We start from the raw sequence: 16,478 nt of genomic DNA, 5'->3' as shown, positions 1-16,478 counted from the left end.
TCTTAAGTAGAGACATGTAGTTGGGCATAATCAGCACATTTGTGCATAAAAAATTAATTGCTTGTTCAGAAAGATAAGAGATTAAAAAGGCAAGACTAGGGAAGATTAAGTACTTGAACAGCAGCTAAAAATTCTATCAAAATCTTTCAAAAAGCATAAAAGGAAGAATGCTGAAAATATATTACTGATTAAAAAGTCTCAACTTTAGAGGTTTGGTGGGAGGATTGTCTAAAGATTAGAAAAAATGAAAATAGTGTAGCTACCAAAATGATATGGGTTGGATCTTAAATGTCCCCCAAAGGACATGTCTGGAAGGCTTGATTGCCAATTTGCAGCACTATTGGGAGGGAGTGGAACCTTTCCGAGACAGGGCCTAGTCAGGTCTAGGACCCAGGGAACAGGCTCCCTCCAACATGTATTCCTGCTATGATGTACTATGCCACCACAGGCTCAAAGCCACAGGGCTAGGTGACCATGGACTGAAACCTCTAAAACCCCGAGCCAAAACAAACTTTTCCTCCTTTTAAGTCAATTTTCTCAGGTATTTTGTCAGAACAACGACAACCAGAACTACAATCCAGAAGAAAAATGTGTGCCAAAAAAATATTTATGGAAATGCTCCCCAGTGAAATATTTTGGCAGGAGGTTAGAAAAACCATCAAAATAGCCTTCAACTGGACAATTCTGCATCTTAATGACTCTTGTGTCACAGCCAAATGCACAAGAGGTTATACAAGTTGAATATACCTCATTTGAAATGCTTGGGATCAGAAGTGTTTTAGATTTCAGATTTTTCGGATTTTGGAAAATTTAGATCTACATAATGAGATATCTTGGGGATGGAGCCCAAGTCTAAGCACAAAGTTCATTTATATTTCATATGCGCTTTGTACACACATACATAGGCTGACGGTAATTCTAAGCAGTATCTTTAGGGTGCCGTGTTTAGACAGCAACCCCTCATGAGATCAGATGTGGAATTTTCCACCTGTGGCATTGTGTTTGTGCTCAAAAACTTTCAGATTTTGGAAGCGTTTTGAACTTTGGGATTAGGGATGTTCAACCTGTAATTACAACATGGCTCCAATCAGAAGCCTGGTTTTGATACCTAAAAACAAGTCCTACCTCCCCTCATTACCAAAAATAAAACACTCAAACAGGCAAACTGCTCTCCCCTTGGCTCTAAGCCAAACTGATCATTGGGTCAGGTCATTAAATCACATGTAATCAACAACATGTGTAAGGAATTATCCTAAAAAGATATCGCCAATCTGTTTAAAAAAAAAACCAAGCTCTTTGGTTTTGTTGATAATAAATCAGGTTTTTGTTTATAATTAATCGATTCAGTTTGCAAAGCTGATCACACAGTGATGTGTGCATGAGTCCACAGTACATACACATTAGATATTATACGTATATGAACAGGGAAATATCATAGAGGGAAACAAAGGAACACAGCAGGGAGCTTGCCTCCCCGCAGGCCCAGCCATTAGCGGAGCAGCCTGGGCACCCTGCCTGATCTCAGTGTCCTCTTCCTAATCTGTGAATGAAATAGCTAGGTCCATGTTTCCTCTGGGAAGAAACTGTCAAACCAGGAGACAAGCTTCAATCCCCATCAATCTGCACCTCAAACTTACTGTGAGGTAATACTCTAAAGACCACAAAAATGTAGAGTTTGACAAATGACCCAGTTGTATGCAAATAATGCTAAAGCAAAATTACTCCTCAGACAGATATGTCAATAGCCCTTTTCTCTTCCTACATGTAACTAAAGCCTTTATTTATGTCATTTACCCCAGCTGCTTTGAACTGGAGTAATTTCAGGTTGCTCATAAATATTTTTCAATCCCAACACCCAAATTTAAAAAACATGCTCTACTTACAGTTACGAATGTCATTCCAGTCGATTTTAGAGAAGAAAGGGTGGCAACAGAGGCCCTCAAACTTCAACCTCTCTCTCTGGCCACACAACAAACTTTGAATGAGATCAAGGAATCCACTGCTCACTTTGGGGTCATCCGGAAATTTCAAAAACCGCTGCTCCAAAAAAAAATACAATAATTAATTTCTTTAGCAGTGATTCAATTTCTCATATCCCAAAGAATATTTCTCATATATGGAAGTTTTCTTTTTACTTTTTTTTTTTTTAAAGAAAGTTTTATATCCTCTTAACTTTGGACCAAAGGCATGTTCTCAAAATAAGTGGCCTATTCATATCAATAGGCCTGGTTCCTTTGTAGGGGCTCCATCTCCTCCTCGGCTTGACCTCTGCTCCCCTCTCCAGCTCATCTTGCATGCTCCACATCTCTCTCTTTGCTGTCCAACAATGATGAGCTATTTAAAGTTCCCTGGACACATCATGCTGTTCTCCCGGCCTAGAACTCCCTCCCCACCCACCAGCCTTCCCTGGCTCCCTTTCCTACCCTGGTGCTCATTTCCACAGGCTCCCTCTGTACTCTGCTCTTGCCCTGACACAATGTACTGCAGTTTTTGACTGATGATGAGAAAGGGCAGCGAGGGCCTCCTTGCTCATCACTGGGAACCCAGTACCTCCCGGTATCTGCTGCAATTCACTTGTGACTGAATTACTCAATGAGTGAGTGAACTGAAATGAAGGAAATAAATCAGCCCCAAGAGTCATCTAAGGGGAAACTTCAACTCAAGAGGAGACTCAAGAATAACAATGTATGTACATTAAGAATGTGTATTAACCATTCCAGGAAGATGAAAATTGAATGAGACATGAAAACCTAAGAAATAAGTTCCCTTTTTGCCTTTTGGTTGAAACTGAAAACTACATATTTATCATATCCTTAAGAATGAGCTTATTATAGTGAAAATTACAGTTATTAGAAAACAGGTGATCCTTTGCTTGTTTTGGGTTTTATTTTTTTGCAGTACTGGGGACAGAACCTAGGCCTCTCCATTTTAGGCAAGTGCTCTACTACTGAGCTACACTCCCAGCCCAGAAAATACTTTTATTTTACTTTATATACATATATTAATATAATTCTAATTAATTTTCTTATTCAATTTTACTACATATTTGATAATTCTCAGAAGCAGTACAACATAAAATCAAGAGCATGGGCTTCAGAGTCGGGCTGCCTGTGTTATGTGGGGCAAGTTACATAACTTCTCTGTGATTTGGTTTTCTCATCTGCAAATGAAAATTATCATAATAATAATACCTACCTCAGTGTTGTCTGAAGATGAATTAAGCTAATAAACTATATTTCATCAATTCAAAGACTCACATTTATGCACATTTAACAGAAGTGAAATCAAGATGCATTTTATAATCAATAAAAATATTAAAATTAATTGGCAGCAGTTTTTCTTTTCTAGTGATACATGAAATAATGACATAGTCTTACAATTACTGGCAATTACAATTATAGTTTAATTCTATGAACTATAATTAATAAAGTGTTAGCACAGCTTTTGGCACAAAGTGAGTGTCATGCTGGTTTACACATAAACATTCATTCACACCATTTTTAAACGGCATTTCTCAATGTTACTTTGAAATCTAATGGCCCTTTACCTGGAAGTTCATGATGTTATTGAAGGTTCTGGCTGAGGTTCCCTCCGTGAATGGGGTTCTCCCATAAACCATTTCGTAAGCAATGACTCCCACGGACCACCAGTCACAGTCTGTACCGTAGACACCTTTCCCGTCCCCATTCATAATGGTCAGCACTTCAGGAGCCATGTAATCTGGGGTCCCAATTGGGAGTTTGGAGTTCACCTAGAATCCCATCAGTAAACTGAATTCAGCAAACTTTCAAGTGTCCTCAAGTAGAGTGCCAAAGCCACATCAGACCCAAGCTGATCTGCCACTGATCAAACCTCTGTCAAGTAGCACATTATCAGGAAACGCAAACATTTACTAATTTTCTTTTTTTAAAGCGCACAATACAATCCAAAGGCAGCAGGACAAAATGTGTTGATGACCTTCACCCCTTGGTTGTACAAATGGAAGCTGGGCATATGGCATCAATGAAGGTGTTTCCTGGTGTCTCCTGATACAGGTTCCTGATTTGCTAGAACTTCTTTTACTTAAGAAAACAGCAAAATGATTATAAAGCCTAACAAGCAATCTAGAAGATCAGTCTAACCATCACTAAGGAACTGGCAGCTAACAGGCAATGTAATATTACAAATGCAGGTTAGATCTCAAGTTCAAAAAAACTGGGAAATAGATTCTGGAATCCGCATTCCCATGTTAGCCTGCCCGCAGGGTGTGACATGACCAATACCTTCCACCCAGCGTTGGATGTTAATAAGTTCATTTTCCTCACCTCACTCTTTCTCCTGTGATCCCTCCCCACTGTTTAAAACCAATCCAATGGTGCCCCAGCACCTGACCTTGGCAAGGCATTAGGACAACGTAGGAAGTGTTTTCATAAAGGTAAAAGTATTCCATTTTTAGGAACTGTCCTTTTCTCCCTGAGAATTTGTCCTTCTGGATGTTTTAGTGTTTAAATGTGCTTTGTTTCTTGAAATGATGCTGATGAAAGAATTAGGTCTTCTGCCCCTCATTCCAAACCACTCACTGGGGGGCCCCGTGCGTGGCAGCCCGTCTGGTCTTCAAAATTGTTTTGAAGTTTTAATGAGCCATGAAATTTGAAGTCTGAGGATCACCTGTCTAACCTCCCTCCCCATCAAAACAGGAAGGCCCTGACTTTAGTCACATACCATGTTAACCAGATGTCCTATTACCCCACGTGGCAAATGGGCTTCTCTCGGGTCAGCAGTTAAATGGTATGAAAGAACCTTCTCCTCATTAAAGGATGTTAAGTGCCCCCGAGAAAGCCCAGAGATTGGGGGATATGGCCACACACCTGTAAGACTGGACTTCATATCAAGAAAGTAAATTTGCTTTGCTTTAATTGGGTATTGAGAGAAAAGGGAATGTTTAGAGAGGACACTGTGAGGCCTCCTTTCCCCAGTGATACTGGATGAAGCTCTTCCAGCCCGAAACTAAGCTTGTTCATTCCTTTGACCGAGATCCTTTTATTAAAAGAAATGAATTTGTAATGTTTTGAACAACCCACAATAAAAAATAAAAAAATAAAAAAAAAAAAAGAATCAGAAAAAAAAAATAAAAAATAAAATAAAATAAATGAGATTTTTCTGGAATTCTCCCATCTCCTCTCATTTTATACACACACACACACACACACACACACACACCCCAATATGTGTGCAATACAGGAATATATAAATCATTCCTATAATTCTCCCGTCCCTCTTCCTTATCCCTTTCCCTTTCCTCAGGCCCACATTCTGATACAGGATTCTGGGCTAGGAATGGGCTCAGTGACAGAGCACTTTGCTGTGCACAAGGCCCTAGGCTCCATTCCTAGCACCAAAAAAAAAAAAAAAAAAAAAGAAAAAAAAGAAAAAGAAAAAAAGNAAAAAAAAAAAAAAAAAAAGTTCAGTGGTGTAGGTTCTTCCCATTTCTGACACTAATCACCATTGCTTTGGGCAACAGGATCTCCTCTACAAGCCCCCACTCAGGAAAGCTGGACAGTCCGATCACCCAAGAAACCCACAAGCAGACCTGTGCTAAAGGACAGAAGTGAGAGCGAAGGGGCCACATTGTGGTCCAGACCGAGCCACAGCATGATTGAGGCTTAAGTCGAGGAAGGGAAAGCCTTGACATTGGGAAGTCTAAGCCAAGACTCTGTCCTATGAGCTCAGCACAGGGTTAGGATTAAACTATAGGATCTTGGCAAAAACCACAATCCTAGCACTGAGCAAGAGGTATTCTTTAACAAAACAAGAACTGTCACATCTTGGCTTAGCTAAATAATAATGTCACTAGATTGTTGATCAAATGCCTAATTACCTTGCAGGACCAGAACTACACAGTTGTCAAATAAGCACTATAGGATTTTATTTTATTTCCATATAGGCTGTTCCACAATATTGCTTTCCTTGTTTGCAGCTGACAGGACAGAGTCACTGGTTCACATCCAGAGAGTTAAACTTGACTTGGTCACATATCAGGGTGACCCAGTCAGAAAGCATAAAATATCAATGCCTCATTTTAAAACTAATGATTAGACTTATTAAAAAGAGTCAGATAACACATACCTTGCCCCATCATAGGTATGTGATTAAATATATTTACATCCAACAATTTTCTAAATTTCATTATTAATTTAGAAAGCTATGACAGGAAAAAAAAAATACCAACTGGCTTGCTCACTATACAATTCCACATAGTGTTTACTTGCCATTAAAAAGACTTCTAGTGACTGACCATTAGTCACTGACCTCCAAGCACCTTAACCTGGTCAACACACACATAAACTTACATGTCCTGATGGGGATTTTGCAGTATGCTTTCACTCTCCTCTGGTAGCAATTCAGCCAGCTAAGCTGAGTGAGATGTTAAAAGTGAACATGCACCTGGAGTCCAACGTGCCCGCAGCACACTATTCCACAAGGCTCCAATAAATTTGGTTAATTTTTACTATATTGACAGGGAAAATAAACCAGCTCAGCAGGAGACAATAAGAAAATGACCAGGGGACAGAAGAGTCTGCTATATTTGAGGAAACAGAAGGAAAAGGAAAGAAAGGAAGGGAGGGAGGGAAAAAGAAAAGGGTTAACTTAGCAGACTCTTATACCAAAAGCAAATGAGGAAGTAAGAAAACCATCCCAACCCCTTTTCATAAAATGCTTACATGTAAAACTGTTTAAAACCTAAGTCTCTCCATCTAGATGCCCAGGGCATACACACACACCTGCAGAAACAGGGAAAACGGAATTCTCACTATGTTGTTCCTCTTGTGCAAAAGAAAATTACATCTTTTCACTCCTACGTAAATCTAAACAGGAAGAGTGCCTATGGGCTTCCAACTGCTCAAAGGGGCTCTTTATTGCTGAAAAATGCTACAATGTGCTTAACTAGAATCTCCTTACAACTCTTTTCAAGAAAGAAGAATAACCGATTGGAACTGGGAGAGGTTTACCAGTCTCTCAGATTCTTATAAGGTGAAGTGGGTGACCCAAGTCACACAGCAGGTCCTGTGGTCACTAGGCCTCTGCTCCTACTGAATAACATAAAATACTCCAAGATAAAACACAAAATACTTCTGAATAAGAAACTTGAGATAAAGACAATGGACAGTGGAAAAACCTCAATGTATCTAAGATTCAGAAATATCTAAAAAACAAAGTTTGGGAAAGGCAGGAGAAAGGACTGATTGACTTTTGGGTGACAGTAATTGAAATAAATGTGGATATATTTTTCTAGTATACTCTGAGTGCAGAAAATATATCCAACCTACTTTAGGCCTATAAAACATTCTATTCAAAGGAAACATATATTTAACCCTCCAACATTGATCAAAACTATTTTTTTAATTATACTAATTCTATATTCACACTTAAAATGATCTAGAATTGTAAATTATTGCTCTTCTGTAATAAAACAGCCTTTACATGTAAAATAAGGCTAAAAGTTCCCTCTTATCTATTTCTCACATTTTGACCCTAAAGGTACAGGGAGAAAAGAGGTACAATATTCTAAGTGTGCATATGCAATGATGTAACTCCCTGACCAAGATAATGGGAGACTGAGCTTTGAGCTACAAATAAACCTGAGTGCCTCCAAGAGGATCCCGCCTGGAGTGAAAGTTGCTACAATTAGAGGAACTGAAAAAGGCAATTGGCAGCACCAGAAGAGAGAAACTTGACTAGGAACTCGCCTCCCTACCAAGTGCTCTGAAGAGAGTTCCTCTAGATGTGGAGATAGGCTCTTATTCTCAATTCTTATTTACAAAGCAATGACTATGGATCTTAATCCAGTTTCCTGGGTAGGTTTTCTATGGCAAGCATGTTGCCAGCTCTGATTAATGAGCTTCTTGAGGCTTCTCAGTCTACTATAGACATTCTCAACTCAGAGTGGTAATTTTGCTCCCCTCCCTCCAGGGACATCTGGCAATGGCTGGAGACACTTTTGGTTGTCATAATTGATAGGGAAGGTACTTTGGGACCTGGTGGGTAGAGATCAGGTATATAGCTAAATATCCTAAAACACCACAATAAAGAAAAGGCAACAGAGCTGAAGTTATACTGTCAAGACTACAGACATACACTGCAATTTATTCTCAAATGCATGAGTTTCTGGGTTTTAATTTTTTGAGATGGGGTCTTTCTAAGTTGCAAAGGCTGACCTTGAACTTTCGATCTTCCTGCCTCAACCTCCTGAGTAGCTGGGGTTATAAACATGTGACATCATGCCTAGCTCTGATGTGTGAGTTTATTAATGCCACTAATACAATGCATAAGTTTTTTAATCTTAGAAGACAGCTTTGTGTTATTTTTTCCTCTGCCTTAATCTACTAAATTTAATATAAGTTTTCATGCCTGTTTTGGAGTTATACTTAATTTTTCTTGCAGGGGCACTAGGGCTTAAACTCAGTGCCTTGCCAGTGCCACCCATATGCTCTACCACTGAGCTACATCCCAGTCCTTCTATATCATTTTTAAAGCATAAAATGCTTTGAATCTATAATCTTATTCTTACTGTGATGATTAAGTGAGCAGATTATAAGAACATAACTTGAAAAAAATAATAGTGCTGAGGTTGAGAAATCCTAATTCTGGACAGCATTTGGAGCCTGTTTTCCAAGGGTCCAAACATTTAAGTAAATTATCTTCAGCAGGTCTCAGGTCCTCAGAACACACAGGCCAGACGCTGAAGTACAGTGTGTTAACCCAACTCTCAGCCTTCTCCTAGTACCAACCTAATAACACCCGCCTTTCCTCCAACGCATTTTCAGGCAATTTTACATACTGTCCTATTCATAAAGGACTTAACTTAGACCTGGGGGGCATTTTGAAAAGCAGCTTCTAACCTCTTAATTTGTGCATTTTAACTAGAAACAATATTTTCTAGAGAAAAGAATAAAGGCCAAGTTCTTAAGGATTTGTCTAGGTCACCAAGTGGCTCAGTTGTGAAATTAATCTTAAAACCTAAGTCGATTTTCTCTTAGACCATTCTTTTTGCAAGCTGACCTCAAAATTCACATTTTAGTAAAAACTGACTTTCTTAGAGGATTTTTTAACTCTAATTTTTTTAAACTTTGTCATCTTTTTCATGAAGTGTTCTTACTCTTGATCTCAATAGCTCCACTCCTGCCTTCCTAATTAGCATGTGGAATACAGTTTAATTTACTAAAGGTCCAAGACTTAAAAATGACATTTTGAGCACTGGTTCTTGACACTTAAGGATATTTAATTCAAATGCTCTGATTAGCTTCAGTTTTGTTGCATAGGAAACAGAGGATTTGAGAAAAAGAAGGTTACATTACATAAAATATTTCAACAAAATATTTTAAAGTAAAAACGATACCACATCAGAAGTTTCTAAGAGACAAGAAAAATGAAGGCAAAAACAAAATAAACATTTTCCTTTCTTTTTAACCAAACTGTTCCTAAAGATGTTTCATATGGTCTAAAAAGGCATTATACATAAAAGGGTGCTATGAATAATTCCACATCCCCATTCCCACCCTATCCCTCTAGGAGTAGTAGTATCCTGGCAGATGAAGTCTCCAAAAAGTTGCTCATCACTGTATCCCATTATTTCCCAAATTTATGAGGCTCAAGGAATGCTTTTTTTGGCATAACCTCTATTAAGCTATTTTATTCCATTGTTACCATTTGATTTGAATTCATTTTAGCAGCTGATCCAAAATCCACCAACTTGATGTGTCCTGTTCGGTCAATGAGAACATTCTCTGGCTTGATGTCGCTGTAAGAAAATGAGGACCCTGAATTAGCACTGTGCTTGATAATCAGCAAGCAATCGCTAACCTAGGTTCTCAATCAAAGCAAGAACCTTAGTGTATGTATTCCACTGCATAGACCCTGCCTATTGATGGATATAATTGGCATACATTTTGAAAAAAAAAAAAAAAAGGAAGGAAGAACAGAGAAATAAAAAGGAAAAGAAGCAAATCCATGTTATTATATGGATTATTTCTCCTACAGACACATATTTTACATAACAAAACTAAGGCCAAAGAAGCTAAATGAGAACTTAACCAAGGTCATGCAACTAGCCAATGGAAAAGCTGAGCCTTTGCCCAGATTTTATGAATATTGCTCTGTCATTATATTCCCACAACATGTTCAGATTTTAAAAAACAGTATGAGTGAAGACGAGAAGAAGCACTTATCACTGAGGATTTTGTGGTGCACCTTTAGGAGTTACTAATGGATAAAGTTAAAAGTGTGCTATGGTTTGGATCTTTAGTGACCCCCAAAGGCCCATGTGTTAAAGGCTTAGTTCCAAGCATGGTGCTTTTAGGAGGTGACAGAATCTTTAAGATTGGATCCTTGTTCTGTTGTAGATATGAGGTGTCTCCCAAAAGTTCATGTATGAGGCCATGCAAGAATGCTTAGAGGTGAAATAATTGGGTTATGAAGCCTTAACCTAATCAGGGCATTAACCCACTTGAATGGGTTAACTGGGTGGTAACTGTAGGCAGGGAGGATGTAGCTGAAGGCAAGGTGGATCACTGGAGTGTGCCTTTGGTGTACTCTGTCCTTAGCAAGCAGAGCAGAGCACTCTCTTCTTCCTGGTGCCAGGTCCCATGCTGTTTTCCTCTGCCACACTCTTTTTTTTTCCTTTGGACTTACAGATGGTTTTATTTAAGAGAATAGGAAGTAGAAGGAAGATGGCTCCTCGGCCACACTCTTCCACCCTGATGTGCTGCCTTACTGCAGGCCCAGAGCCATGGAGTTGCCCCTCCATGACTGAGGCTTCTGAAACCATCAGCCCCAAAATAAACTTTCCTTCTCTAATTGTTTTTGTCTTATCTTCTGGTCACAACATCGAAAAAGCTGACTAAAACAATGCCAGATCACTGGGGGCTTGGCCTCAAAGAGGGCTGTTGACCTTGGTCTCTTCCTCTGCTTTGCCCCCCACTGGTGAATAAGTGGTCGTACTACATCATGTGCTTTTGCTGTGGTGTGTGGCCTTACCAGAGGCCCAAAGTGACAAGAGAAAATTCATCATGGGCTGAAACCTCCAAAACTGTGAGCCAAAACACCCTTCTCCCTTGTAAGCCGATTATCTCAAGCATTTGACACAGGGGAAAGAGAAAGCTGACTGACCTGACGCAAAGTACACTCCATGTCTCCCTGTGGCACGCCAGGTCCTTCCACAAATCAAATTCCACGTATCTACCATATAACTCAAAGAACCCATGGAAGGGTTCCTGATCCTATTAGCTACATTAACTATTAACAGATGGTACTAGTAAATTTGGTGCTAGTAAACTTGAGAATATTACAATTTTAGATCTATTTCACTGGTGAATTCACAAGCTGACACGTCTGCCATTTTGAAAAGTTTTCTTTCAACCATTTACAGGTAAGATTGTCTAAAAACTGGATGAATCGTTATTTTGATCCTGAAATCTTTCATCCACTCATTTCCATGCAGTAACTCTTCCATGATACAGACAAATTCTCAGTATGCTATTAAGGAATCTCACTTACCGGTGTACATATCCCATCTGATGAACACTGTGAACAGCCAAAATCAGTTCAGCTAGGTAAAACTGAATCATATTTTCATCTAATTGGTCCTCATATCTATTCAAAAGTGACAGCAAATCCCCTCCAGGCTGATATTCCATGACCTGTATACAATACCAAAGTTATTAATTTTTCACACACCCCAAAAAGAGGGAATGCTTCAATTAGATCTTCCAATACCACCTGACATGTTATAATTACAATGTCTCCACAAAGCAATGAAGATGTGTGAGACATAGTGTAAGACATAGGATAAGGTCCCTGCCCTGCGGAAATTACATCCATTACCCAAGAGAACTGATATAATGAAAGACTAGTCCCAGGCACCGTGCACAACATTTGCAAGGCAAAACTTGAAAAGTTGAATTAATTCCACCTACTCCCCCATCCACCCACCCAACTTAATACCCCATTCCCTAGGATTCGGTACATACTGTAGATGGATATTCCTGGAGGGCAACAAACTCTCTTACCTCCTTTTTGCATTCCCCTCAGCATCCAGCAGAATATAGGAGGCGTGCAATAAATGCGACACTATTTTTTCCTTTTACAGACAGTGTAGAGGCAATTGACAGTCTCTATTAAAAATCTAACCATGAATATGTACCCTTTGACCTAATAATCCCACTTTTTAAAAAAACTATTTTTAGTTGTAGTTGGATGATATCTTTACTAATTTTTTAATGCAGTGCTGAGAACTGAACCCAGTGCCTCACACATGCTACCACTGAGCCACAACCCCAGCTCTGTAATTCCACTTTTAACCATTTATTATTTTATGATAATTTGCAGATAGGTAGATAAATAAGTAGATCCATTGAAGCATTGTGAGTAACAGAAAAAAAGAAAGAAAGAAACCTGGAAATCTTCCAAGTATCTATCCATAAGAGAATAGCTAAATTATGATATATTGAAACGATGGGATATGATAAAGATATTAAAAACAAATGGAATCCATCTATTCCTACTACCATGGAAAGCTGCCCATGATAATATAAAGTGACATCCTGTATAGGATAAAGTATAACCTCTTTTTTATGAGGAAAAAAGTAGCAGATTTATTGGTGGATACAGGAAAAATCTAGAAGAAGAACATAAAGCTTCAGGTAAATGTTTGATTAGTTTAATTTTTTTTTTTCTTTTGCCCCAAGGACCTGAAATCCTTCCTCCTTTTGAGGATAACCAGCTGTGATATTCCTGAGTCAACACAGGGCCTTCAGGCCAGTTAACCAGTTGGCAGCAGACTCCACCTGATAACTTCACCTCTTTACCTTTCAGTCTCATTCCCTGTAAACTAAGATAAGACTAATCCCCTTGCAATACTTTTTTTATATTCAGATTAAACAAGACAAGGTCCTGGGAGGTCCAGCACAGTGCCTGGTACCAACATGACGTCAGCCACCATTCAATCCCTGTCCTTCCCCTTCCTGTACTGTGGTCATGCTTTCCTGGCTGGAGAGAAGACGGGGCCCACTTTGACCACTGCTGCAACCAGGTTGACCTTCATGGAGTTTGCCTGTCCTTTGTTCTGACTTGAATTTTACTGACCATTCTACAAATGTCTTTTAAGTTATATTCAATCTTTCCTAGAAAAAGGCAAGATTCAAATAGCCTTCTTTTGAAAAACCCTGAATGTCCCAAACACTATATTCTGAAAACCAATTTGGGGATGTAAATTCTCACTATTATCCCCCCCAAAACTCTTGTTTGCCTTTAGTTAAGAATTAGAAGAAAGTTCTAGAAAGTCTAAAATAGTTGAACAGATCCCTAAATGCCCCAGACTGGTTCAGTAAAGATACCAGAAAGTCTGCCCAGCACCAGGTCAAGCCAAACCAGATCCCCCTGGGGAAGCCAGGGACTTACACATCCTCCCTGAAGGCTCCTTGGAACCTGGCAATCTGCCACATTCGCACAGCTTCTTACACTCAGCAGACACCCAGCCAGGCTCCGGACAATTACATTAGAAGAGCACGATTCCATTTACACTGCAATTACCGAAAACAACTGGATTTGTGAACTAACAAGGAGGACAACACTTAGAGGGGCAGCACCTAACATGCATACCATTTACCCAAATTCACAGCAGATGTAAGATGTTCGGCCCAGCCCTTGAACCCACAGAAGCCACCTGGTTCCCTCTACCCACCCACTCATCCCAACCTGGCTCTCCATAGGCCCTAGGTATGTGGGTAAATGCTAATTTGTACGTCTGTTTTAAATACATATTGCCATCAAAAAGGTCTTAAACATTAAAAAAAAAATGCACAGATAATAACAGAAGTACTCATACTTTCAGAACTCAAATGCCTTAAAATAAGAACAATGCATATTTATGATGACATGCTGCAGTTGTAAATTTCCTATGGTTCCATTAAAGATTTGAAAAAACAGAACAGCTTTTAAGTTTAAGGCTCAGAAAGTCAAATATATAACAGCCACTGGCAACTTCTAAGAGCTCTCAAACTGATCACTACTTGGTTCTTAGTGTCTACTCCTAAAGATTTGATTTGTTATGACCAGCAAAATAGTACAGAAAATAAGAACCATCTCTTTCAAGACAAAGAGGATGTATTCTTTGCTCCTATTCAGAAGACTCCCTGCCAAACTACATTAATCTTTTCTATGGATCAAACAACTTTCCATCTCTCCAAAAATCCTGGATTGATGAGAAAACAACCAACAAAAACCAGCATGCTTTACTATGTGGGGCCAAAATAGACATTCTAAAAGACAAACATTTAAATAGACAGGGTCCTTATCAGAGAAACTAATCAAACTTGACTCCTGCCCCCCAACACAATTCCAGATTACAGCGTTAAAAATTGAACTGTGCACATTAGGAGAACATAGTTTGGCCATTTACTGGGTAAATTTGGCTATCCCAAGATGTTATTCATATTCCAAAACTACAGTATGGGGTATAGGTGTTCCTTCTGGAACACATGGAGTCCATGGGAAAGAAAGTTTGTGCAAATCAAAAAGCTTAATCAATCATTATGCTATTAGGCTTAAAGATACAATGAAGAACCAGGACTTGGGGACTTTCAGAAACACTTTGGGACTGTTAAAAATGGTACCAAATCAAGAGACTCCAAAAGCATCACTGAAAGTCACAAACTGTAAGTCTTGAAGTCTCCACACCAGATGACCTACTGTGAAACAAAGAGCGGTGTCAGCAGATGCTATGAACTAGTTAAGTCCAACGTCATCATCCAGGCTGTCCCAGAGTCTCCGTACTGCATCTGGTTGTATCCAAAAATGTGACTCTGACCCTGACTTTTACTACTCAGAGATGCCCAGTGAGGTGCTCACGTATCTCCCTCAGAAAAAATGTGGCTTCTAATTCAAGAAGACTTTCAGCTATCTAAAGCATGGTTTCCCAGGCCCACCTGCCCATCAGAATCACCAGAAGAAAGACTTTTTAAAAATAAGACGTATTGCCAGATGTAGAGGTACACACCTGTAAACCCATTGACTAGGATGGGCAGCTGAGGCAGAATGATCAAGTTCATGGCCAGACTGGACAACTTAGCAAGACCTATCTCAAAATAAAAAGGGCTAAGGATGCAGGGTGCAGTGGCGCACACCTGTAATCCCAGAAGCTTGGGAGGCTAAGGCAGGAGGACTGTAGTTCAAAGCCAGCCTCAGCAAAAGTGAGGTGCTAAGCAACTCAGTGTGACCTTTTCTCCTAGTAAAATATAAAATAGAGCTGGGGATGTGGATCAGTGGTCAAGTGCCCTTGAGTTCACTCCCCGATAGAAAAACAAAAGGACTAAGAATACAAAGTGCATTGGTAAAGCACCCCTACATTCAAACCCTAGCACTGCAAAAAAAAAAAAAAAAAGACTATTCATCCAAATAAACACCTGAGTGCCTACTATGTGCAACTGTTCTAGATATTAGGAATAGAGCAGTGAATAAGACAAAAATCCCTGCCTTCATGGCAGGCATCCTAGTGGAACAAAACAGAATTTCAGATGATAATAGTCATCATCATCAACAATGTGCAAAAAGAGTAACACACATCTCCTTCCCACCCCAACCATTGAGGAAGCTTGTTAAAAACATGGATTCCAGAGACTGACTGGCTCCAGACTTTACAGATCTAGCTCCATGGGTGGAGTCCAGGAACCTGAATATTTAAGGAGCTCCTAGGGTGATTCTGATGTAGCTTAGTCCAGCACTGAAGTGGTACCCACTGCTGACAAGGCTGTGGAACCAGTGTGGCTTCTTATTCAAACTGGATTAAAAGGTTCCACAGCAGAGGAGAGGTGCCCTTGAATGGACCTTGGCTTTAATACAGCCATCACGTCTGCTGTGCGTATTTTTTCAGTGACTACCTGAATATCAAGACAAGATCACTGACAACAAAGGGCTGGAAAATAACCAGTCCATCAGCACTGAAGCGATGAGCTTCCATCCTTGCAAGGACTGGAGATGTCTCCTGCACACAATGAGCAGCTGTAGGTCACCCCGATGGTGATCACCAAGGACAGTAATCAGAAGCAGACAGACAGGAGGGGGGAAGAGCCCTCTAGTGAAACAGCCCTAAACAATGTGGCAACCCTGCTGAGGGCTGAGAAAGCGCAGCAGCTGACAGACGAGCCTGAGCCCGGCTTGGAGCTATAATGGACTTGCTCTTTTAAAGCAAAGACTTTCAGGCCAACAGAGACAGACCCTTCTGATGGCAGCAGCTGCAGATGCTAATTAAAGGGCAAATCTTACATGTGTTCAGTTTGGAAGGAGCGGATGCTTCTCTGTTGGTGTTTCCATCTATACCCCAAGTACTGAGATAGCAATTTCCAAGCACTGCATTGAATTTAAAGTGAAGGACAAATGCAGGCCCTCATGCATGCTAGTGTGCCCGGGCGTGCTTGCATGCACACACATGCATGTGGGGGGGGGGG

The 16,478-nt window shown here is 39.9% G+C and overlaps 1 protein-coding gene across 13 annotated transcripts in view; it reads right to left on the bottom strand.

Moving 5' to 3' along the window:
• Cit (citron rho-interacting serine/threonine kinase) overlaps positions 1-16,478 on the bottom strand; it is a 160,855-nt gene that overhangs the window by 111,586 nt on the left and 32,791 nt on the right. For 11 of the 13 annotated variants that reach the window (XM_048785710.1, XM_048785709.1, XM_048785711.1 and 8 more), the window contains exons 6-9: positions 11,533-11,675; positions 9,685-9,778; positions 3,548-3,751; positions 1,884-2,037 (exon numbers count right to left, since the gene is read on the bottom strand). In XM_048785710.1, coding sequence (XP_048641667.1) covers positions 1,884-2,037; positions 3,548-3,751; positions 9,685-9,778; positions 11,533-11,675 — 595 coding nt within the window. Of the gene's footprint in view, positions 1-1,883; positions 2,038-3,547; positions 3,752-6,329; positions 6,467-9,684; positions 9,779-11,532; positions 11,676-16,478 lie in introns of those variants that run through there. The other 2 variants (XM_048785720.1, XM_048785722.1) reach the window with 2 other exon arrangements.

This window comes from Marmota marmota, unplaced genomic scaffold, assembly GCF_001458135.2.
Source record: "Marmota marmota marmota unplaced genomic scaffold, marMar, whole genome shotgun sequence".
NCBI lineage: Eukaryota > Metazoa > Chordata > Mammalia > Rodentia > Sciuridae > Marmota > Marmota marmota.
Note: the sequence above shows the minus strand (reverse complement) of the source record. Positions and strands in the feature narration are given on the sequence as shown.